Here is a 25,957-nt window from a genome sequence, read left to right as displayed (position 1 = left end):
CCAAGCTGAATTAATTTAAGATTTTCTTAAGTTCCACTATTTATCTTTAGCATGCCCAAAGTAGCAATGAGGACAATTACTTACCTAAAGATATTTGAATACCTCCTGAAATACAGATGACTAATTTTTTTAAGTGTTCCCAACAGCAGAAATATTAAAAATTAACTAAAGCCATTAACTGAATCATCACCATTTTCTGTTATATTCTTCTGGTATTTTTTTTACTTGCTTAGGAGAGTGTTGGTATTTGCTTTGATCCACATGCAAAACATCCCTGGAAACATATCCTTCATTTACAATTCTAGCAGGGATATATTGTCTAATAAGAGCATTTTCTACATCTGGCGAGTTGTTACATTCACTAACATTGTGAATTAAAATCCAAATTCAATTCTACTATCTTTAATGACTGCAGTTAATGTTTTTCTCTATGTTCACGAGCAACTTCATTATCATTAACATCAAGTCACCGGACTACCTCACTGATGAAAGATGAAGCCACTGATTAAGCTGTTCATTATATCCATCAGCATTATACTTATGAGTTAAAATCCTATCCTATTACTGATGAAAGGAAAGGAATACATATCAGAAACCCAGCATTAATGAACTCTACTGTTAGTAAATCCACATGTAGCTACAGTGCAGGACAAATAAAGCATCAAGATTAAAGCTTTCAGCTTTGACAATTACATAAATAATGAGAGAGAAAATAATTTTTAAAACCTTGAAGCAAAGAGTGTTTCAAAAAAATTCATTTTTGCCTCGAGGCTGCCCTTTGAATAACAGAAATATGGAACACCATTACTGTAATTCTCACATAAGAATTTTGATTCAATTTAGAAAATAAAAAATTTTATCATAAAGTGAAGGTATATGCATGGTATTGCTTTCAATAACTTTTACTGAGAGCAAAATAAAGCCTTGTGATTTGGGAAATTGTGAATTAAATCTATATATTACTGGATCTCCAAGTGCTACATCTTAGGGTAGATGAAATAAAAGCAATTACTGGTAACCCTGAATGGAAAAAAGAATGGTTCAGAAGTCCATCTCACCAAGCCATCCAAAGCAATTGATATTACTGTATGTTCTGAAGTGGTTTTATTAAATATATTCAGCTTTAACAAATCTGATTTATTTTGGAAATATGTTTGCTTTTGTAAAGTTGCTTTTACAGTGGCAGGAAAGCCTCCAGGGCATGGTATGTGCTGTGTGATTGCTATTTGTTTTTGCACTGTGGATTTCCTCCCAACCCACTTCTCACCTAGAGCATTTGGTTACCCTAACTCAGCTCTCAGTCAGCAAGTGACTTTAATTATCTGCTGAAAAGTGGCTGCAAGCTGTTGATTGAAGAAATGCCTCAATTCCTGTGTGTGCACCCTGCATCAATTATAACCTGCATCTATAAAATCAGGTATTTTAATACTTCCTACAGCAGCACTGCTTTTAAATCTCAGCAGTTTGTAGGAATCAACAATTTTAAGAGACTAAAGCATTATTTAAGATAGATTAAAGGGGGTTTTGGTTCTAAAAACTGAATTGCTCTAACTCTGACTGACAAAAGGCACACTGAATAAAGAATTGTAGCATAGGCTTGAATCTCCACTTTCCATTATTGCCCTGTCTCCCAGCAGAGAAGATTTAATTGCTGTTATGCTGATTATTATTGCTATTTTTTTCACTGTGCTCTCATTCTGCACCACTGGGCTGTGACAGTAACACAGGACTAGGTTTACTGTTAGTTTACTGTTAGTTACAGACCTGGGGAACTTCAGGATGTGCCACGCCCCACTCTGCTCTGGGAGTCACTAAAATTAGAAGACAGGTAGGTGCCAAGAAAGAAACATCCTCCCGGTGCTGAGGCTGGGACTCACAGAGTCCTTCACCCCTTTCACTGTGCAATGGCTGAAGGATCTCCACAGATGACACAGGCAGAACCAGAGAAGCCCTTTTATTTTCTTTTAAAGCAAAAAGTAACTTCAAGGTGAAAGGAACACACTCTTAACTTTCCTCTTGCTTATATTCAATAACTATGAAGTGAAAATTCCTGGAAAATTCTCACCCATCTAATTCATCTTTCTTATTAAAAGAAGCAATGTGTTACATGCTTTCTGTCTTTGTTGAAGTAGGTTGGTGTTGATACTACCAGACAATGAACTTTCTGTGCTTTTAACTACACCTAGCAAGAACAGCAAAATAATAAAAAATCTGTCAGCAGTTCACTTTGGCTGCTCAATAGTTTAAACAGCAAATAAGTGTTTCTGTGGGAGCACAAAGGAACTTCTGAATCACTTACAGGCAGAGATCACTCTTGATTTAGATACATGACTCTACTTTATAATGGAGCTTTTGAAGACAGACACTCCACCTCTTCTATTGATTATCTGTACATGAACTTGAATAACTAAACCCAAGACTTCTGCATTCATACATATATCATTCACCTAGTACTTTAAATAGGGAACTGATGCTTTAGAAGAAACAAAAATGCTACCTCATGTTAGTTTATATGCATATATCTGTATTTATATACATTGCATATCTTTAACACAGACCAATTTAAAGGATTCAGACTTTATCTATACAGTTGTTTTTCCCCCATTGAGTGTTTACAAATTCCTCTTATTTCCTTAAGGATATACTGAACTACAGGAATATACTGAAAAATCTGCAATCACTGAGAAATCAGAAGTCCTCCACTCTCAGATCCCTTCCCCTTGTCCTAATGATGTACTTGGAAAAAAAAAAAAATCACTAATTCAGTTCATAGAAAAGAATAATAATTCCAATTGTTTTTTTCTGTCTAGGAAGAACAACTAAAATGGATTAGCTGTTACTGAAGATTGGAGAAGTCCCACCCGATTGGCATTTAGATAGCTTTAATCAATATGCAAGGGTGAGAAGTCATTTTAACATGTTATATTTCACATAATATTATTTCTTCTTCATCCTAATAATGACTTGCCTTAATAAGAAAAGGCTGGAAAATTAAATGGGGCAAGGCAGCTGTAAGAAAATAGAAAAATGTGCAAGGAATACGCTTAAATACATGACTTTGCCTCTATTCATCACATATTTATCAAACCCATCAGATTTAATCAATAAAAGCTGGGTTGATTCATGATTTACCAGTGCTGATCAGCACTCTATTACTTTAGGCTCTACCTTGGAGACTTAACATATGTGGCTTTCACACAGTGAAGGCAGCCAGATCAAATTTAGCCTCTTTCCAAAATCAGATTTAAGTGTCATTGATCTCAAGAAAAATCTGTTCCACACATTCCACATCAATTTTAGATTTTACTCTGTAAAAAAAGCAGGTAATAGCATAATCTCATCATTTAAATTTGTAACCCCGTGTCAGACAGAAAGCCTCACACAGCATCATATCTCCTCTAAATCTCCAGCCCTCAATTGCTCTGGCCTCTCACCTGTGCTGTCAGGATTTACACTACAGGAGAAGGAAAAAAAAACCAAAAAAACAAAAACCCCAAAAAATCCCAACAATCCACTTTCAAATCCATCCTACAAACCAGATGAAAGCTCTGGCTGCTCGCAGAGATGAGAACATAACTGCAGCATCCAAACCAGTGCGACCTTGTCGGGCAAGTTCTCCTAAAATCTCTGACCTGAGGGCTCCTCATTGAAATATTCCAGATCCTTGTGTCTCCTTGAGCTCTGCTGCTATTAATAACATGGGCAGCAGGGCTTATTCTGATCTGTTTTGGGGTTTTTTGTGGCTTTTTGAGTTCTTCAAAGGAACGTCTGTTTCTTGTGACAAAAATTTATTCTCATACTTGATATTCTACAGTTTTATAAGATAAGACAAGAAATTCTGTCCTTGGTGGAGATTGATTGAGATACAAAAGCAGGAAGTTTTATCCTGATTGTAATGCCATTATTATGTGCAAATGCCCTCAATATTCAAAGTGTTTAATTTTAATCAGTCAACTTACTATACAGTAAAAAATAAAAGGCACTAACTGGATGTTTCAGATAAAAGAAGGCTGGCTTGATCATTCCTGAAAATTACATTCTCTTAACTAGATAAATTCCAAGTACTTCTCTGTTTTGTAAGAGAAAAGAAAAAAAAAACCAGTCCAAAGTCAAAGAAATAAAAAAAAAAATCAGGAATTCATGCATATGTTACATAAATGCAATCAGGAGGAGTGCATTTAATCCCCTGGATTTCAATATACCTGCTCTATTTTTCAAATCTTGTTGGTATTAAAAATCTCTTGATTACCTGAAATAATTTTCTTCAAAATACATAAATAAATACTGGATTTCTTTTTAAAATGTTGTATGTGAATACTGATATGATAAAAAATATTTTTAATAAATGTAGCAAAAATATAATCAGTTAATTGTGTTCAAACAGGCAGACGGTGTATAGCTTGTAATCTTTGGGGACAGACAAATCAGATTACTGTGCTTCCATACACTGCCTAATGCTATCAATTTCTGCTTGGAATCTGTAAGAAAGGCAAAAAAATTTGGAAAATTAATGTGTAACAGTTTATAGTATTATCTTATTATGCAGTTTGCACTAATGGGGCCAATCTGTGCACGGTGTGTTTGCTCTTGGGGAGTCATTAGGTGCCTGAATCAAAAAGCATGGAAGAGAAAAAGCTTTACAAAACCAGCTTTAAATAAAGAAGTAATTACATGGAAAGGGCATAATGTTGACAGCAATTATTGCTGCTAACCTGGAAATACAATTTACTTAAGCAGTTCTCTCACAGTAGTACTGTTACCTATATTCTATTTCACTACTTTTACAATGGGCAGCTTCTTCCTAATGTTCTGTGCTCCTGACATTCTAGAATACACCAGCTACAACAGCCAGAGAAACATTAATACAGTACAAAAAGAAACTATAGCACAGAGAAATGTCACCACAGGTCACAGAAATGACCAAATTAGTAGTAAATGTGGAATCAGAAATCTGTTTCCCAGTCTGGTGTTTTTCCACACCAGCTGCTCATCCTGACTGGGACATAACTCTCATAAATGAGCTTTCTTTAAGAGATACACATTTTTGTCAATCTAATAACAACAATCAGTGACCTGAGCTACTCAAAGAAATGCACCTTGCTCTACACCTTAGAGCAGCACTCCTCAAATGGGAATTTTCATCAGGTGGAGCCTCCAGGGCCTGGTGCCAATGTGCACTACTTGGAAGTGGGTTACACACCTGAGATATTTAACATTTCCTGCTCCCTTTTCTTGTAACAATTGTGCTCACATATCCATTAGCATTTAGTCACCAGTTTTCTCTACAGAACACAAACACAGCCAGAGAAATACCATTCATATGAGTCTGGCATGATGTCACCAGGCTGGCTTTGAATCCCTGAGCCACACAGGAGGGAGCTGCAGAGGCTCTGCTCAACATTTAGGAAGCAGTGTTGAGTGATGGGCTGTGCTCACATACCCTGGGAATTGAAAAAAAAAATATCAAGGGAAAAGTGCACACAATGTCAGAGACACTAAGCCTTGCTTCTGACATTATGGTATTAGCTCCTCTAGCCCAGATGACTGATCATTCCAAAGATTACTTTGGAATTAAGAAATTTTCTCTGAGAGAATCTAGAGATATAAATAATTATAACACATAAGAGGTTTTTTTTCCCTGCGATAAAAGAAGATGACTGAAGACACACAGTCCTTCAAATCATGATTATACCTAACCTGAAACCATTCTCATTTTGAATGAATGACCATGATTAAAGCCTCTTAGGATTCAGATATATTTATATAAAAAGACAGGTACTCATGGGTGAGCACTAAGACCCATGATCAATTCACCAGATTATTAAGTTGCTGCCTGGATATAAAATGTACATTCCATAGACACAAAACATGAGAATTTGAGGAAATTTCCAGTTTCACCAGCAGAGTAAACAAGACAGAATACATATTAAATGTTCATAGGCAAAAGGACAAAATTAACATACTGAGAATTCTGAGGATTTTAACAGTGCAATTCAGGCTAGAGAGAGATTTAGGATCCCTAAATTCACAGTCCTAATCTTGAGACTCAGACTAGACACCTGGACTCCATGTGCAGAAACTGGAAAGAATTAACCTTCAGAAGGTTACATCCCCTTGTAAGTCAGGTTTGATGACCTGATTTTGGGGATGTACAACTTCCCATTGGCAATCCAGGTAGACCACACAACTTATTTAGCTATATCATTGTCCTTAGGTGAGCTAAACACTAACACATCAGACAAATGCTACTCTCAGGGTGTTTTTTATTGCTCTTAGCATTTACAAGAGCTCAGCAGAATCACAGAACACAAGGACATTCTCCTGAACCGAAGGATGGAATTGCTTTTAATACTGGTCTCATATTGTAGGGGAAAAAAAATTATGCAGACACAGCCAAGCCAAAGTCATAAAACAATTATGTTAAATTTGCCTGTGAACTGTGCCATTTTTATATCTGCTGTGAACATTAACAGTCTCAAGAATTGTAAAGCATAACAGATACATGGAGTGTGCTGCTGGCACGTACGTAACAACATTAAAAGGACTAATATCCTCCAACATCTTTCTTCTCTAAACTATATGAAGAATAAAACATGGGGGCCCTAAAGCCCAACAGTAAATCTCTCTAGTTGAAATCTGTTCCCTTAACTCACTGTGCTGTACACTTGCATTATGACACAGCCCACAGTGAGGCAATCACATGGCATTTTACCCACACAACTCTCCCTACCACACACAACAAGCCAACAGAGACTTATTGTTCTCTCAGATACAGAAAATATTTCAGCTAAAAGAAATTGTGTACATGGGTATCTTTTGTGGCAAGCCTGTGTTTTCCTGTTACAGAACCTGCAAAACTGGGCATTGATTTCTCTCACACAACCATGAGTGTTATAAAAAAGAGAAAGAGAGAAAAGGAAGAATATGTGAGAGAGGTATAATATTCAGTTGCATACATCTTTCAGGGTACAGGAAAATCACTCAGAAGAAATGTGATCTGAATACATATGTAGTAATAACTTTCATCCTTATTTAAAAGGACTGCTCTTCCAAAACAACGTATTAGACAGGAATTTCCTCAGTCCTTCTGCAATCTACCTAAAATAATTATTAAATTTAAAACCTAGCTTCGAAAAGGAGGTTGGAACCTGTAAAAGTAGCCAGAATGCAGCGTGCCTGATCATTGGGAAGAGCAGGAGGAGCGAGGGCAGCTTCCCCTCCTGGGCTCTGACCCTTCCCAGGAGCTGCAGAGCTCAGGGAGGTGACAGGGAGGTGACAGGGAGGTGACAGGGCTGTCCAGGGCAGCTTTCCCAGGAGCTGCAGAGCTCAGGGTGGTGACAGGGCTGTCCAGGGCAGCTTTCCCAGGAGCTGCAGAGCTCAGGGCGGTGGCAGGGCTGTCCTGCTCCCCAGGGAGCACTGAGCTGGCAGGAACAGGCCATCCCTGCACACTGCTCTGCACCTGGGCCCCCCAGAGCCCTGCAGGAGATGCCTCCTCACCTCACACACAAAGAGCAGCAGCTGCAAAGGGCCCCTCAGGGCTCAGCACAAATTGAGGAAAAAACGGTAGAGAGACTTCTGCTCTCTGTCACAGTATTTGTAAGTAGGCAATTATTATTAATATAATGTGTAAGTACTGCCACTGACATAAAGAGTGTGAGAAAATAATTTAACTGTGTCACGCGTGGGATTTTGACAAAATCAGATGGTTCGTTAGTGATACATTGCAGCCCATCACATTAAAAATTGTGTCCATCAAAAATTATTTGAATTATAAGCCTTCCATAACACAAAAATATTTTAAACTTAGGATCAATATGAATTCTGAAACCACACTGCAACTCAAAATTTCTTTCATAATTTCTATAAAACCAAGCAGCACAGAAATAAAACCCATGGTTTATAAACTGCTGCATATTGACATAATTCAGGATTTTTTCTTCAGCATTATAGACAGAGATTTTCAATTCCAGCTCCAATGGAAAAAGACCTTCACTTGATTACTCCCATATGAAATTATGGGAATTATTGTTATTATTTCTGCCAGAGCTTTCTCAGAACAAAGTTTTGTCTTCCACCTGTATTTCCATCAGATCTTTCTCCTGGGCACACGAGCTAATGCCCAGAGCAGAACAGAAGCCAGAGCATCACAGACTTCCATAGCAGGCTGCCAGTCTTCAGCATGCTTCAAACTAGGTGCATCATTTCTCTTTTTCATAAACACACAGAGGAAAAAAGGCATTTTGGTTCTGACACTAAGATTTTTCTGAATAAAACTTGTTCTTTGCATTGTTCTACAAAGACGGCAACTTTCATTATCCTAATAAATTAACAAGAAAAGACATCTCTGTTGCAATCATGTTACATAAACATCTCACCGATAGAGATATATCATTAGATTATATTTTAAGCTCCCATATGTCACTAGAATTCATGCTGAAGCCACCTTACAATGCAATCTTTATGACAGATTTCTGTGGATTAACCAGCTTCCAGTTTTCTCTGACATTTTGTTAAAACTTTAATACTCTAAGCACTGTCGTTTGACATGCTTTCTGCCACTACTTTTGCCAAGCACAAGCATATGCTACAACACAGTAAAGGCTGCTCTTTGACTTATGTCTTCTACAAGAAAAATATTTTGCACTGACACTGCATATTGTTTTAAAAGTACTTAGCTGATTAATAAGTTATTTTATACATGTGGGACTTTGCTTCCACATGTTTTGTTACTTTTATTGCAATCTGTTTAGATAGAGTTAATAGTGAAACTGACTGGCTCTGTAAACATGCCATCACTGCCTTTCCCTGTCATAGCAGAAACCTGCCAAGGTTAATCACAGGAAAGAACTTTTTAACTAAGGAGCAGGACAGAATACAACACCCATAAAAGGATGATGACAGAAGACAGAAAACAGACAGGCTCTGTCCCCTTCATGGCACAGAGCATAGGTCACACATTTCACAAGAATGTTGTCAGGGGAGTTCCCTGGTATATCCATATTGGAATAAAATGTATTCTCCCTTCCTGCTGAAGGCTGAAATTTTTTTCTTGGAAATTCTTACGTTAATAAAGATGACTTTCAGATTTGAAGCTACAGATAATGAGAAGTTGCAGGGCACAAAGCATCTAAAACTAAATTTCTGTTTCATTCATTCTGTTTCATTCATCTGAAAATTCTTGGAAATACTTGCTGCAATAGATGATCTTCAAATGATGCAGCATGCCATGCTCTCCCCTGCTGAGTCAGCTCTGGAGAGAAAAGTGGAACCACATCATCACCATTTCTTCACAGTAGCCTCTTTTAGGTATTAGGACTAGCTAGAACTAATACCTGATACCCAAAAGCATGATTCCTATGAAGCAGAAATATCTGAGGAAACTTAAAAAGAAGGCGAACATCCTTCCTTAATTTCCAGAACATTGGAAGAAAAGCAAATTTAACAGAAATACATTTGTTCTTAAACAGCAACCCAGAACAGTGCCAATTTCATGAACACCTAAAAGCCAGAAATACTGACAAACTGAAATTGCTCAAAGCCCAGCAATGTCACTGGAAGCTCCTGAGGACATTTTAAATAATATTGCACACACTTATGGGCTGCTTCTTTCACTCTTATAAGCAACAGAAACACACACAGTACTGATGCAGGGTACTGTGCATTTTCCCTCAGAAAAAACCCAACCACCAAAACCTCTAGTACTCATTCTCTTTTAAATTATTTTCATAGCACAGAAATTACACACACAAGGTAATAAAGAGGGTAACTACTTCCCACAGCTATTCCACAGGAGAACATGAGACAAATTTACAAAGTCACAGCCTTTTATACAGCTCAACCTGTCCTGTGCCTGCAAATACTGAAAGATAAACACATCTATGCATAATCAAATACTACTCAGTATGTACAGCAGTATACTTGTTATTTGCTGATGCTGTATGCACCTGAAGAGGGAGGATACACCATCACAAGGAGAAAGTGTAGACAACCTTCGAGTAGAAAATAAATCCAAACAACCTTTATGATCTTGATTATACGCAGACACACTCATTCTAGCTCTGCTTCAGACTGGTAGGAGGAAAATGCAAATATAGTCTTTGAGTAAGACATGTTGAGTTCCTCATCTGTTTATCAAGCCTTACTTTTGGGTTTTAATCAACTGTTTATACAATGATAATTTAATGCTGGTGTATCTACCATCATATCCATCATTCATGCAAAATCTATTTCTCAGCAAGGTTAGGGGCAACTGTACCTCCACAGATCCTGTCCAATGGTTTTCTGCTTCTCTTGAGAGCTCTCCTGGTGTGCAACACAATGGGTGAAAGTCCATCCCTGCATCTCACTGTGGTTCTCTTTTTACTTCCCATTCCTACCACCTCCACTTTGACCTTTCACTGCTGCAATTTCAGATCTTCCCTTCTTGTCCTAACCAACATGATACAGAACAGATTATCCTCTTCTACTGCAGTACATTTTCTACATTACAAGACTCACACTTCTCTTCCTTAAATTCCCTTTACCAAACAACTCTTTCCTCTAAGTCATGCTTTCTAGGACTTGGGTTAACTTTCTTGCTATGCCTTGGATATTCTCTAACTGATACAAACCTTCCTTGAGGTGCAGTGCTTAGAAGGACATAGCCTGACCACCAGGTATTGCCACTACAGGACCAAACAGAAAAATTCAGTTATTTTACAAATAGCACTTCCACTTACAGACCCTGATGTCAGTCTAACTATTGCTGCCAAGCAATCAGTGTCACATCACAATCCATGATATCTCCCCAAGGCTGGGCTTTTTATTTTGTTTTGATTCCCACACCCCTGCCCTGGGCTGCCATTTGAACCTTGTTATTTCATTGTTCTGAGATGCCAGTATTAGATGTAAAATTGGGAATTTGATTTTTTTTCAGGCCACCTCTCTAGCGAGAACCATGACAACCTAACTCTATCCTTTCAAGCTGCACAAATGTTTTGAAAGTTACATCATCTTCAGATCATTAAATGAAAACAGTGAAGAGAGACTTGATAAAAAATTGTTTCCTTCCTGAAAACTCAATAATCATGTTCATGTTATTTTCCAAATGTGGTTTTCTCTAATCTGTGTTTCCTCACCTTGTTTATAAGAATGTCATTCAATACAACATCAGGAGCCTTATTAATGTCAAAATATAGGACATCTACTGCCTCCAGCAAACAACTCTGTTGCTCAGAAATCATCCAGGCACCACCACATGGGATCCACTCATGAACAGGAGTGTTAGGTTCAAAATGGAAAAAGCAGTCACAAAAAAAGGAGATATTTCCATTGGCAGGGGGGAGATATAGACAGCTGACCATTTTTTCAGACTAGAGGTTTAAAAATACTAATTGGACAAATAATTCTGTTGCTCATTTAAAATCATTAACATTTCCAGCTCTTAGTGTGACTGCCCAGAGGTGATTTTTCTCTGGAGACTGTGCCTCTAACAGTGCCATTGTGCTGGCAGCAGCCTCAAGGGCTCCTCAGCTGGCACAGAGGGCAAGGTCTCACAGTGCTGCCAGCTTTGCAAACGCTCTGATAAATGCTTTATTAAAGAAGGTTTAGAAAGGAGAGCAACCCCTTATTGATGATTCAAACACAAGAACTCAGAAAGCAAATATCAGGATTAGCATGGAACCATCAGTGGTGAGGTGCAGTTATGGGACACTGCCCATGATGTGGCAGAGCAGACACACCAACTGCACTGACTCTTGATATTTGTGCCACAACCCAGGTCAGACTCCGAAAGGCAGGAAGGAAAAACCTAGAAATAACATTTCTGAGTGAGGCATGTTACTACTCCACTTAACAGAGCAGGGAGGCAAAGACATCCATGCACTTACTACTAGAAAGGCAAGTGGGGATAGAAAACAGAAAAAGGCAATGAAAATCAAAAATCCAAGCAGCACAGAACTGCTTTCACAGCCATAAAGGTTACTTGCCAAGTTTCTGTGGGATGACATCCTTTTAGGAAAATACTCAAGAAAGAATTTCTGGTCTGGTCATAAGTATGGACATACTTCACAGGACATTTAATGTGTCTGGAGTTATGACACAAATCACAAGGAATTCAGGTAACCAGCATGTCTTGAAATAGCATGGGAACATGAAAGGAATTACCTTGGTTTAAAAAAGATGGATAACAACTGCAAACCTGGTATTGGGCTCCTATCCTGACATTGTGGGATTACCAAATTGCTGGGCTGAATGTGGACTTTGTGGAGCTTTGAAAAAATTCTGATAATTCAGGGATAGGTGGAATTTTAAAGGTATGTGCAAGACTTTTTTTTCATTGCTCAAGAGGCCTGTGATAACCTTACCTTCTTTTATATATGAGAAAGAAAGTGGTCGTCAGTGTTCCCCCTCTTTCATGCACTGAACATTAATAAGCAAGAATGGATACTCTCAGAAATTTTTATATTTCACTCTAACAATCTGAAAACTCAAATCATCAACATCAAGCACACAGCAAGTGAACTGGCTCAGCTCCTTTTTAGGAGATCAGAGCCCTTCATGTTCAGAAAAGAGAATATTGAGATAGGCACCAACTCCAATAGACCACCTTTTCTCTCTTAAAATACCTTGAAAGTTGCAGAACTTTTTTGTACTTTACTATCATCATTTTTCAGAGAAGTCATACAGAGCATACAGACAGGTAAAAAATAGATATGGAATGAATAACCTGTCCCCTAGATGAAATATTCAACCATTAGCAAGATTTATGGAAGCACAAGCATGTGCATTCCATAAGCCAGCATGTCTACCCTTAGAAAACAAATTTCTGGGAAATCTATCTGATCATACACTTCCCAAGGCCTTTTTGCACTAGTTTCAACAACTTAAAATGCAAAAATATGTCATTTAGCTGCAGACACACAATAAATAACACCCAATAATTTCCTCATCAAAAGCTGTTATAACTAAAGAGAACTTCTATTTAAATGTGTTTAATTAAATTATATTACATTTATTTTGAAAATCAGACCAATTTTAAAAATTAGCATTTATTTTTGCATTTATTCCCTTAATCATAATCCTGTATGGTCAAACATTGGTATGCTGACAGATTGAGAACTGTCAGTCAAGAAGGATTTCATGCTGTGTACAGTGAGGCACTGATACCAAATTTAGGATAGAGTCACAGGACACAGGATCTCCTTGAGACAACACAAAGCACCAAACCCTGCCTTGTCCAGATGGCAGCTGGAGCAGACTGACCTCACACCTTGAGCATCTATGAGCAGACATCAAGGAAAGACTGGGCAAATTTTTGTCTGAACTTTAGAAATCTCTTTCAGCCACTCTGCCACATGGGTGACAGCAGAATGCTTCCATGGGTTAAACTCCATACACTGATGACATGTTCCCAAAAATCTGGAATAAAAACCCGCTTATTAAAGACTGGGTATCAGCACACACCAACAGTAACAGGTTTTATGAGAAACCAGCAACACTCGGCTCAGAAGAGGCACAACGCACTTCACACTGTGTGTTCCAGTTCCAACCACGATGACTTGAGACAGGAACAAACCTCTTTAAAGGGTGAAAGCTTTCGGTTAACATTTATTTGATCAGATTTTAGTGAGAGATAAGGACTCTGAATCTCTTTTAGCTATGTTGACCAGAAAACTACATTGACATCAGCTGTTCCCACACACGCTACAGGAAATGGCACTGGCTTATTGATAGATGTGCCTTCTGCAGACAGCTGCAATGCAGCGGACAAAATCTAAGACAACCAAGGGACTGAAAATAGTCCAGGTTAAAGCACACAGAGCTCCACATCAGCTCATCTGCCCTTCTTTGATTCTGTAAGAACAGATGTACACTATCTGCTAATTATCTTCCTCTATGCAACAGACTCCGATATTTTGCTCAGATATTTTTATAGCATACTTTGATATTTTTATCATGATTGGAAAAACAATTTAGATAAGGAAAGATCTAACTAAAAGGCTTGCCTAGTCATCATTCTCATAATTATTTAGGGCTTACATTCATCCTTCCTATGGAAGCTGTTTGCAATCTATTCTGAACAGCTCACTAGGGATGATAGCGCTTGAGCTGAGAGCTGATCTTCTTCGAAGGTCAGACACTCATGGAATAACCATTATGCAAAAGCAAATTAGGAAATTCGGATATACATTTGTAATAACAAGGTATTGCCTCCTTTTTTACAGGCTGAGTGAATTTTTGGCTGGTCAAGAGGCCTCATGTGTTCACTTTTGAATGTGTGGAGCCAACACTGCTGTATTTTCAGTCCCAGCTGGAGTCTCCCTAGTGAGCTGTGTTCTACCTTCTGGCTAAAATACTTGCCACAATAATCCAAATCCCTGAAGGTAAAGATGACTTTAAAAAGCCCCAAAAAGGAAAAAAAATGAAAAAAAAAAAACAAACAAAAAACAAACAGCTGCTCTAGGTTGCCTTGTGTTTATGGAAAACATGCTGCACTCCAAACCAAAGTATTTTCCCTGTAAGAGAAAGAAAAATCACAAAAGGTCATTGTTTCTATCATCCTACTCACCTCTAGAGCAGCAATATTAACATCTCAGAATTCATTCACAATAACACTTTTCTAGTCCAAGAAGAAACAAACTCAAAGAAGTAGCCAAAGGAGCTGGACTTGGTGGGAGGTGCTGGCCAGTGCTCAAGCAGGAAAGATGTGCTCCAGCCCTTTCTAAAAAAGCTCATCTTCCAACAGCAGATTTCATGCCCAGAGAAAAAGTGCAGTTTTAATCAGCCTAGAGAGCTCCCTGTAAAAGCAAGTCATTCTGAGATATAAAGTATGAAAACAGGTTTACAATGCTTGTTCATATGTGGCCATTACAACTATGAAAATCATCCTTAAATTATAATTACATCACTGCTTTTACCATTTAATGTCTGGCAAAATTATGGCCATATCATATATAACAAGCATATTGACCTAATTTAACAAATATCTTTTTTAAAATTCCTTAAAATCAAAAGCAATTTGGCATCCTGCCATAGAACAAAGTGTCCCTGAGAACAGCTTCAAGGCCAGCTGAGAGCTAGCACACACGTAAATATGTGCAAATAGGAACTCACTGTTCAGTTACAAAGACCTATCTTCAAAAAAAGGTGACTGAAAGTCTCTTCATGGATCACTCAGCAGCACAAGTTGATAGGAATGTGCACAGTAGAAATGCCACTTATATTTGCACCACTTTCAAGAATCCCCACCCAAAATAATTTTTTTAAGTATATTTTTATATGTATAAATAGAAAAATTAGCTGTCAGACATTCAGACCTCACAGTCATCTTCTCTCAGCAGATTTCAAATATTGTCCATGTTTTGCTGTGTTCATAATTGCATTGCACTCATAAAGAAACACAAGATATGAAAGTTAAAACCACCATTTTATTTTTTAAAGAAAGTTAACATATTTAGTAAGCACCTTGTACTTTTATAAAGCAAGCCAGTTTCCCACACTTATACAATCAATTCTTCAGTAGTATCAGCAGTACATAAAGGTTCATTGAAAGGCGAAAAGGGCAAAAAAGAGGAAAAGAGAAAGAAAAAGAGGAAAAGAGAAAGAGAGGAGGAGATCAAAGGGGCAAAAAATAAAAAAAGAAGAGACAGCTATGCTGTACATAGCACACTGTAGGGTAAAATGCTAATTTTGGACATAGTGAGATGCCAGTTTTTCTGCCATCATAGCAAAATGTAAAACCCAGTTCTTTAGTACCATCTTCTCAAAAATCAATAAAAATAGAGAGAAGTAAAAGATATTTCTTCTTGAGCAGCAAGACAACAACTTTGACAGGAAGTCAGGTTGATTTTGTAGGAGAAAAGTGCATTTACCTATAATGCTGTTGAACTGGCAGGACTTGAAGAAAGTTGTTCTTGAAACCTGAAAGGAAAACAATAATCTAACTAGTACATGTGCACAGTACCCCCACTACCTACCTGTGCTACAGCAACATAAACAGCTTACAGCATAAAGGCATCACACTTGCAGCACTGATGCACATCTGCTCCCCTGAACATCCCTGTTAGGTGTTTTGGGAGAATGAGAAGTTCCTTGGCATGGATACCATCACTATGATAATAATTCTAACAGGATAGGAGTTCCTAATTTTACTCTTTATATTACTCATTTTTGGTCTGCAAAGAAGAGAAGATAGAGAAGGACCATAGGTAAAATGAAAACTGCTCTGCTCTTTGTCTCTTTACAGAATTTTCTCCAGTTTGTGTGTCAGGAACAGGTTACAGGCTTCCAGACACAAAAAGCCCCCATAGGAATAAAAATCATAATTCACAAGCAAAAATGTAACTTACCAGCATTTCAGCATCACTCAGGTTGTGCGTGTAACATCCTGGGGCAGATCATTCTCCCACAAGTCAGCTGTTGAAGGGATGATTGTTCCACCAACAAACTGCTGGTTCCTTGGAGTGCCCTGATGTTCACTGATGGGCTCCCACACAGTCAGATTCAGGTGCCTGCTGCGCTTTTATGGAACTTGTTCCCACAGCACCCCACAATAGCTGTTTGCCTTGAATAATGCTGAGTCTGATATTGGACAAATGTTCACTTGTAATGTATGCTGACTGTCAATTAACTGTTTAGGGAAACAGCTAAAAGCGGTGATTTAACCAGGAAACTGACACGTAAGTTTATGCAGAATTTGCCAAATACTCAAATAATCAACTTTGGCACATCAATAAAGTGCCAGGATTCAGCAGAGTACCTGACTCCATCCATTGCAGACTCCTGTTAACAAGGTGTTACTTCCAGTGTTGCACATCATGTCAGAGTGGAAAGGTGTGTTCCTACACATACAGCCAAATACCAACTCCCACACTGTTTTTTCTGTTATGTTACCCTGGTTTTATATGAGATTATTGGCTGGGCTCAGGTTACATCTCAAATTCCAGCTGCAGTGACACATCAGTCACCAGATGAGACAGGCTTGTTTGAGAGGAAATGCACACAGTGGATTGCTCTGGAGCAAGAGCTGAGGTATGACATACCACAGCTTTTAAAATCTCTGCATTTCCAATACATTCCTGCAAAACTAATTATAGCTGTGTTCCATACCCAATAAAGACAACCTGTATGTTGTACAGTCATAGAATACAGAGAATTGCCTTTTAAATGCATGTAACAATGAAGATGTTACTGAACCAAACATCATAAAGAAAGAAACTCTGAGATCATTATCTGGGGAAAAGAACCCTTATTTTGAGAGTTTTTAAACCATAACAAGCAGTGACAGACACACTTCAATCTATATAATGGGAATAGCACCTGTGTACCTGAACAAAGAGATAGGGAGCAGATTATACCACAACAGACTGTACATGGAAGAAAAACTGCATTGTTAACTCTTAGTTAAATTACAAGGCTACTTGTACAGCATAGTGTTTATTCAGAGCATTCTCATGGAATTGTCATTCTGTTCCATGACTCAGAACTTTTTCACCATGCAGGTCACACAGCCCTGAGGTTCTATTTCAGATCAGTAATGGTGAATACTTATTCCTGATTCTGTAGGGCAGATGTAGGATCCCAGGACAGGATAAATCAGATAGAAAACTTCAATTAAAATTCTTCACTGCTATGGTCAGGCACTGGAACAGGTGGTTTGGGGAGGTTTTTCAATCTCTGTCCTTGGAGGTTTTCTAGACCAGAGTGGACAAATCCCTGAGTAACTTGGTCTCACCAAAGAGCTGACCATTTTTTAGATACATTTGACTAAGGACCTCCTGAGGTCCCTTTCATCCTGAATTATTCCTGAAGTATAACTTGAAACGTAAGTACATATTAATCTACTTAGTGACTTCTCTTTCCTCATGTAAAAAGCAACATTAAAACACTCCACACCTTAATTATTGCATAAGAAAAAGAATAAAAATAAACCCCAACTCTCTTATAAATACAACATAAATGATAAAGACCATAATCTTTATTTCTCTAAACCACTTAGGCATCATTTCCTTTATAAATGTTCATTCACAACACATGTTTCAGGCTACTTAGAGTAATAACAGTACTACTGGTGTTTCATTTTTGCTCAGAACAAATGCAATATCATGAGAAAGTTTATCTAAGAGTTAGAATATTTCATACACAAAAGATAGCTTGAATTTCCATCCAAATAATTTTGGACTGGGTGTCAAAACCACATTGGATATTCTGAGTGGAATAGGTATTAAACATTTCTAAATCTGGAATAGTTTCCCTGTGCAGACCTGCACACCAATGCAATTGGTGATCAATTTGATCAGCCTGATGAGCAGTACCAAATAACATGAGCAAATGAAGACAAAATTAACTTGTTTCACAAAGCTCTCATCACAGGAAGGTGTGATCAAGGAATGAAAATATTTTAAATTTTAACTTTGCCAAAGCTGCTTCTAATTAAATTATTTCTCTGTTCCACCAAAGTAAAATAACGTTTCCTAGACTTGTCTGCTTGGAAGGTCAACCCTCCCTCAAACCAAATCTAATGTCATAATCAAAAACTAAAGATGATCCCATTACTCACTCTGGCTTCTACTTGCAGAAAGAAAACCAATTAAATTGTTTTCCTGCTCAGCGACCAATGATGCAATATTCTGCATTTGAGCATCAGTAAGAAAAAGTAAAGAAAATTTGGAGTTTGGAAAAAAAACAAAACTAAATCACCCAAACCAAAAAATTACAACCCTTCTGGGGAACACAGCTATTTCTTTTCTTTAACAAGAGCTAATGAAGAACATTAAGCTCATATTCGAGAGATGAATCTCCAGTTCCCATTCTAGAAACTTAAGACAAATGGACAAGTATCAGTGACCCAAATACAGAGCACACTCACCAATCCAGTGATCTGGCTTGCTCCTCAAGCAGCCAAGTGAATTCTTGTCAGAAAGGAATCTAATGAGCGTTGCCACATCTCATCCCAGCCCAGCTGTGCTGCCCATGGGGACTCAGGGGACCCTTTGCCAGGGTGGGTGAGAGTTGGTCCCATTTTCATTGTTGTTGTTGTTTTGCAAACAAGCCAAAATTCCTAATCAGATTTCATCTGAATCCACAGTCCTGCACTGACTCAAATATTCATTTTCATTCTTCCTCCACATAAGTAATTGAGCATGAGCTGAAGAGCATTGCAGAGCAAGAGCACTGGGATTGACTGCTGGAGTTGCTGCTATCAGTGACCAAGGGCAAACACAGATCAGACTGACAACAGACCCAAGTGCCCTCCTGCCCTAGATGTTTTGAAAACTAATCTGAAAAAACTGAATTCATTCTTTAATGTAATTGATGAACAAAAGGCAATTGTAGTTATATATAGGGAAAAAGCCCTCTATCTTAGGGTTATTTGTAATAAGGAAAAACTTACTCTTGTTCAAATTGAATATAAAAGTCAAAATGCAGTAAAAGTTTTAAAACCATTCATATTTCGTCTTTTTGATTATATATGTTCTCCATATTCAACTACAGAATGAGAAGAAATGGAAAAAAAAGCACTTAAAATTAATTTCTCTGTGGAAATCTGTGTTGCTGGTACGGTCTGGGGCTGAAAGGCACAGATTAGATATTTGTATACTGCATTGCCTTTTAGATTTAACTCCAGGTAGCTTGAAAGCATCAAGAATCTGTTGCAGAGCTCCTGTAGAATTCTTTCTTCATTTGCAAACAGTACATCACCTTGTTAGTGCTATGAGAACTCACAGGATGCAGAGACTGCTGCAAAGACTTACTGAGATATAACGAAAAAAGGAAAATACTTCCCTCTTGCCTACCTTAGGGTAATAAATCTCGGGTGTTATTTGAGCTGAGCCTGAAAGCCCAACCCCCAGCTGGGTGTGGGGGTGTGTGTTATCAAACCCTACAAGCACTGGTTCCCTTGTGCACAGCCCACCCTGATCATATGCACTGCTGGTGAGTCTGAATTTCCTTCCCCTCTTCAGGCGACACACAAGAATCATCTACTGCTGGGGATTATTTTAGCTCTTCCTGAATCATCCTATCTCGACTCTGAAGAGGAGTCAAGGATTTCCTGTTCATTTTCAGTGTGCATTATGCCACTGAAATTATACCTTTTCTCTTCTCAGCATGCTGGAGATGAAATTACTGAGGACAAATAAAGAACAAAGTACCTGTCCCAAGGAAGCCACACTGGAAGCTGACGGTGCCAAAAAGGCAACAGACAGAGGTGGAATTCATCACTGTTAAACAACACATCTGTGCTCCACACACAGTGCTGTGCAGGCTGAATTGGCACAGAATCCAAATTAGGAAATCTGAATATGGAGATGATGAACAAGATGAAAAAAGGGGCACCTTGATAAGACCACCTTCTGCTGATAGAGGAATAGCCTCTCTACAAGAGCCATAATGCAAAACAGTTTCAAGCTGAAGAAACAAAGGGGATGGAATACACATTATGCTTGATAAAAGAAGAAAATAAAATGAACAACTTGTAAAATTCTAGCTGTCAGTGTCCCAAGAGTCATGTGCTTAACTCTCTCCTTGCTGTGCAGTTGTTGAAGTCACGTATTGCCATGGCATCCAGCTGTGCTGAGCACCCCAGGCTGGGGACCGCAGCTCCTCGCCTGGCATCAAACACATTGGCCTCTAACGCAGAAAAGCCCTGCCTGGTCAGCTCCTGGAGCTCCACCATTTGTCCCCTGTGACCTGATTACAGCTTTGATCGATGGCCAGAGCAGCCATCTGCAAAGTACTCAAAGCTCCAGGAAAGGCTGCTTTGATTTCTTTTCAGCGCCTTCAAAGTACTCATAAAGTCACCTTGAGCACACAAAGATGACTTCTCTCTCTCTTGTTGATGAGATTTCACAGATGATCTGATTAGAAAGTGTTTGGTACTGGGCTGCACTGCCACGGGCAGGAATGACACTCTTTTTGCCTCTGTTTCTGGCTTTTGCCACATCCTCTTACTGAACGGTGTGCTTTTACCTTTTAACCTAGTGTGCTTCTCTTGCCTCTCTGGTGGTTCTGTGATGAAGTAGAAAAAAAAATCTAATGGTTTCTGCTCTGAACACATCAGGCTTTCACATAAATGAAATGTCCTGAAAATAATTATTTCTCATTCATCAGCAAAGATTCATCAGCAAAAATTCCCCCTGCCTGTCTGTGTTTTCCCATCAGTACAGCCACATGGGGAGCTCGCTGTCTGCCAAGAGCTTGGATGTGCTGCTTTAATGCCACACACCATGGAAAGTGTTTCTGAGGAGAAACTCACCGAATTCTTATTTGTTCCACATCAACAAAAAAATGGAAAAAAAACTCCACTGTTACAAGGCAGATTCTGAATTTTACTCAGTATACCATAATTATAGCCAGGTCTAACATATTATGAAACAAGATAAGAAAGAATTGAAGTAAATTATGTGGCACCACATAATTGAAACAGACAAAGGTCCAGATGTACCACATGAATCTTGAATAATTGTGTTTAAGAATAGTCAAAAGAATCACAATAATTTCTGCTAGGCTGAGGATGTGCAATATGATATTTTATTAGTTTATAGGAATATGAAGTATTCATCAAATTTTCTTGTACTTCTTATTACCTCTGAGCTCTCACTAGTCTTAGGGTTGATTAGCTGAGACATTCTTCTCAACAGTTACAATTCCAGAGAGGCAGGAAACAGCAGAGAAATAAAATCATTCTCATGAATCATCAGAAACTCAGCAATACAAACTGCAGTGGCCCAGGTAGGGTGCAGAACAGACAGGTATTTACTGAGTCAAGGCAATATTCAACCAAAAAAGAAAAAACTCTGTTTCCTGCAAGTTGGCAAACTAAAAAATGAATGTATAGGAAAATTGGTTTCTCTCTGCTATCATAACCCTGCTGTTCAGTATGTCGGAGAAGAACAAAAGAAAGGGAGAAGTAGAATAGCTCAGAGTAGGCCCCCTTGGACATGATAGCCCACAGGTTCAGAAGCATCTTAGCAAAACTGAATATTCAACAAGCTTCTACTTTTAAAGGACCTCAGAGTGTAACTAGGTATACTGGAAAAAAACAGGATTTCATTCCTCACAACTGATACTTTTTAAACTAATGGGGAATAGTCCTCTCCTACACTTGCAGCATCTAAGACTGCCCTTAAAAATGCTTCTCTTGAATCTTAATAGATGATATCACCCCCTCTATATCATGTTTTATATTTTTTATACAACCCTTTTGCACAAGAATTTCTAATTTGCAAATTAATCTATATTAATGCAAATCTAGGTTAAAAAAAGCTTGATATTGGCCACAAATGTCAGTAAACATTATGACATGAAAAATAAAAAAAGCCCAGGTATTAAAGAAGGCATTCAACTCTGGCATCAGTAAGAGAACGAGGAGAGGAAAAGAAGAAGGAAGCAGAGAAAGAATGGAAGGACTTTAGAGACAGTAACATGTATTGAAACAGAATAAAAATACCATTACAACTCAAATTACCTGACTTGACAATGCATAGCTGAACTGGATTTCATAGAAATATTTTTATAAGACTAACTAAGAAAAGACAATTAGTAAAGATATGTAAAAGATGTGTAGGAAATTGTACTGCACTGAAAGGTCATGCTCAATACAGAGAATGACTGTAAGCAAAGCTCTTCCTTCTTGACATTAATATTCTTTAGTATTTGTGTGTTGATGAAATTTCTAATGAAACAAAATCAGCAGGCATTGTCAGGAACAAGGATGATCAGAACAAATATAACAAGAACTGGATGACCTTGAGGACTGTAGCAATATTAAGAACACTGATTTATGTGAACAGTGTTATGAAATGCCAAGTCATGTGTTCTTAGCATTATGCAAAAAAATTCTTCAAAAAGCCAGCAAGAACCCACTTCTGGAAAATGAGTGAGGAAGGGAAAGACCTTGCCGTACTTTTTGTTCCAGAAAAGACTCTCACCTGTGATATGCAGTTGTGAAGAAAGGCAGAGGTGGCTTTTTGAAGAAAGGCAGGATTAACACCATAGTGTAATGCAGATTTCATCTGGGATACTGTTCATGGTACAAGTTATTCCTAATGAAGAACTAATGCCAGTTTTGAATTTCTCTTAACATACCCCTGCATGAGAAAGCTAAAAAAGACTGGAATAATCAGTTTAATGAAATGAAGTCTATGAGAAACTGCAAGTGTTTTCATTAAATATGTTATGAAGGTCCCAGTAGGGTCAGAAAAGACACTGAATTAAAAAAAAAAAAATTGTAGGCCCAAGCAATGAATACTAATTTCATGCCTTCATAGGCATGAAAAGACCTGGGGTAGGAATTCACAGAATATCTAACTACTACAAGAAAGCAGAGGTGAAACAGCCATCTAAGAGGATCACAGGAGCAAGAAACCAACCTTCTTCAGGCATGCAGCTTAAGCATTTTTTACAAGTGATTATGACTCCAGCACCTGCATTTAATAACTTGGACGGTCACTTTCAATCTTACTCACCCTGCCCATCTACCTACCAGCACTTTTGCCTTAAGTGATTCATGAGGAGTAGACACACAGGTTTTTCAGCAGGACAAAATGGTGTTTATGAAGACCAATCATTTTCTAAAGCAGTCTGACAGTGCTTCAAAACACAGTTCAAGTGTTACTTTATCCACATTCTTTAGTGGACTTTATCATTGCAATGACAGACAGGCTGGCTACACTTAGTATCCTGATTTAAATCCATACCTTTGTGATGCTGCAACAGTGCTCACAAATCCTCAAATGACCTCTGCTCCAGGCATCCCAGCTTCTATGGTAAATTCAACTTCTATCATCTCTATGATATAATGTGCATTAAGTTTTTACACTGAGTGGAACAACAACTTTGAGCACTCAATACCTCAGGTTTTTGGGATTGTTTCTAGAAAGACAAGTGATCTGCATCAAACCTCTACTCTAAATCAGATAAAAGGGAAATTTCAATTGACAAGTCCCACATTCTAAGTCTGAATGAGAACAAGAGCTCTCATTGAAAAGCAGAGATACAATTGACAGGTATTTCCTGGGAATATTTTCCAGAGCAGATTGTGAAAGGATGAGAGGAGGGATATCTACTTTGTGAATCCCAATAAGATTTAGTCATCTCAGCAATGCAGAGAGATGGCAAGACCTTGCTGGCCATTTAAACAATGCTGTCAACAGAGAGAAACGATCTCCCCTGACTCTCCAGCTTCCCACCTTACACACACAATTGAAAAATAGAAAAATACCAGGTCCTCGCTACAAGAACAATTAAAAGACACAGTCACAGCAAAAAATTTCTCAATAAAAATCTCTCTGAGCCTGAATTATGCCAAGAGTTTTCTTGCACATTATAATCAACCTAATATATATATAGTACCTATATACTGGTTGCAGGTATGAGATCCTGAATCAAATGTTATCAATGGAAATTGTACACAGAACTACAAAAAAGCCCAAACAAACTAGATTTTATCCACTCTCAGTGCCAAGTCCACCACTGTATTTGCTGCTTGTGAATATCAGTACACAGAATTCTAAAGATAGTCTCAACTCTGCTTACTTATGCATGGAAATTATTTCAGGCAACAGTGTCACAAGAATTTTTGCATATCTGTAAATTCCAATAAGATGAATGAAATTTGGACACAAATGTAAAACATATTCTTAAATGCTTTCTCAAACAGAAGTTCAGCTGTACGGACTTCTTACCAGACTGCAGCAGAAATTAAACACAGAAATCCCACATATTTCATAATACAGAACTTATTTAAAAAATACACTCATTTGTGTGCTGTATATTAAAATGTTACATTAATCTTGAAAGTTTTTATATAATCTTAATTAGAGTGTTAAATAACATGCTTGCAATATTGTCATTATAAAAGTGATCATGAATCTTTTTCAGAGAAAAGAGAGATTTAACTTCACAAGTTTTATCTACATAAGTTCAATAGACACCAGTCATTAAATCAATATATATAAACAGACTGTTTACATGCTTTGAAAGTTTAACTAGAGCACAGTGGTTAGGAAAAAACCCACAAAACACCTATTTCAAGGACAATTCTAACCTCTTGCCTTCACTTATAAATGGAAACAAGCTGCCACACAGTTCAGCAGTAAAGGAGGATAAAGAACTGATAATAATCCTTGTGCTCCTCACATGAACTCCAACAAGGCATTTGAATGAGACTTTTAAAGCTGTAAATTGTCTATAAAAACACAGAATAACTTCTGCTAATCCTTGTGCCACAAATTACTAAATCCATCTGGAAAGCTATTTTTTTGCTTGTGTTTACAAGGATCTAAACATCATCAGACAGAAAGACAACTGGGTTAGTAGCATGTAAAAAAAAAAAAACAAAAAACAAACCCCGAATACAAAACATGAAAAAAACAGAACTCAATAGAAATAAAAACTCCAGAGCAGTTGAGCAGAGAATAAGTAGGATTTGCAGAAGTACTTACAGCTTTCAATCTCCAGCGTGCAGTTCTGCTCATCCAGCGGATATCTCCGCAGGTCCATCATGCAGGCAGCTGTTGTTGTAATTCTGGGAGGGAAGGAGAAGAGTTTGTTAATGTGCCTTGTTCCAATCTTTCCTCCATCACACTGTGCTGAAAGAAGAATCTGTATTTCTGCACAGCTGATGCTCAGCCTGGTTTTGCCTGGGTGCCATGCCTGCTGCTGGCTGGTAACCAGTGCTTCCCCTCCCAGCACAGTTCCCCTCAGCACAGGGGTTTTCTGCTGTGTGCTAAGCACAGCTGGTTGGCCAAAGCACCTGGGGAGCCTGCTTCCACACCATGAGAAAAATGAGCAGCCATTTGTACAAGCTTTCTTCAAGCTGCAAGGCTGACCAAACGAACTCAAATTGTAAAACCCAAGATGATGATCTCCACAATGAGACCCAAGGTGGAGTAGATGGAGTGCCTGCAGCACATGCAGACACTAAGACATTGCAGGATAAATGTCTTTCCAAGGTATTAATGAGAGATTGGGTGAC

At 38.2% G+C, this 25,957-nt stretch overlaps 1 protein-coding gene across 3 annotated transcripts in view; it reads right to left on the bottom strand.

Annotated features, from left to right (window-relative positions):
* GABRB2 (gamma-aminobutyric acid type A receptor subunit beta2) overlaps window positions 1–25,957 on the bottom strand; it is a 133,733-nt gene that overhangs the window by 35,627 nt on the left and 72,149 nt on the right. For all 3 annotated transcript variants that reach the window (XM_058815194.1, XM_058815195.1, XM_058815196.1), the window contains one exon: window positions 25,425–25,507. In XM_058815194.1, the coding sequence (XP_058671177.1) occupies window positions 25,425–25,507 (83 nt within the window). The remainder of the gene's footprint in view (window positions 1–25,424; window positions 25,508–25,957) is intronic.

This window comes from Ammospiza caudacuta, chromosome 16 (genome assembly GCF_027887145.1).
Source record: "Ammospiza caudacuta isolate bAmmCau1 chromosome 16, bAmmCau1.pri, whole genome shotgun sequence".
NCBI classification, from domain to species: Eukaryota; Metazoa; Chordata; class Aves; order Passeriformes; family Passerellidae; genus Ammospiza; species Ammospiza caudacuta.
Note: the sequence above shows the minus strand (reverse complement) of the source record. Positions and strands in the feature narration are given on the sequence as shown.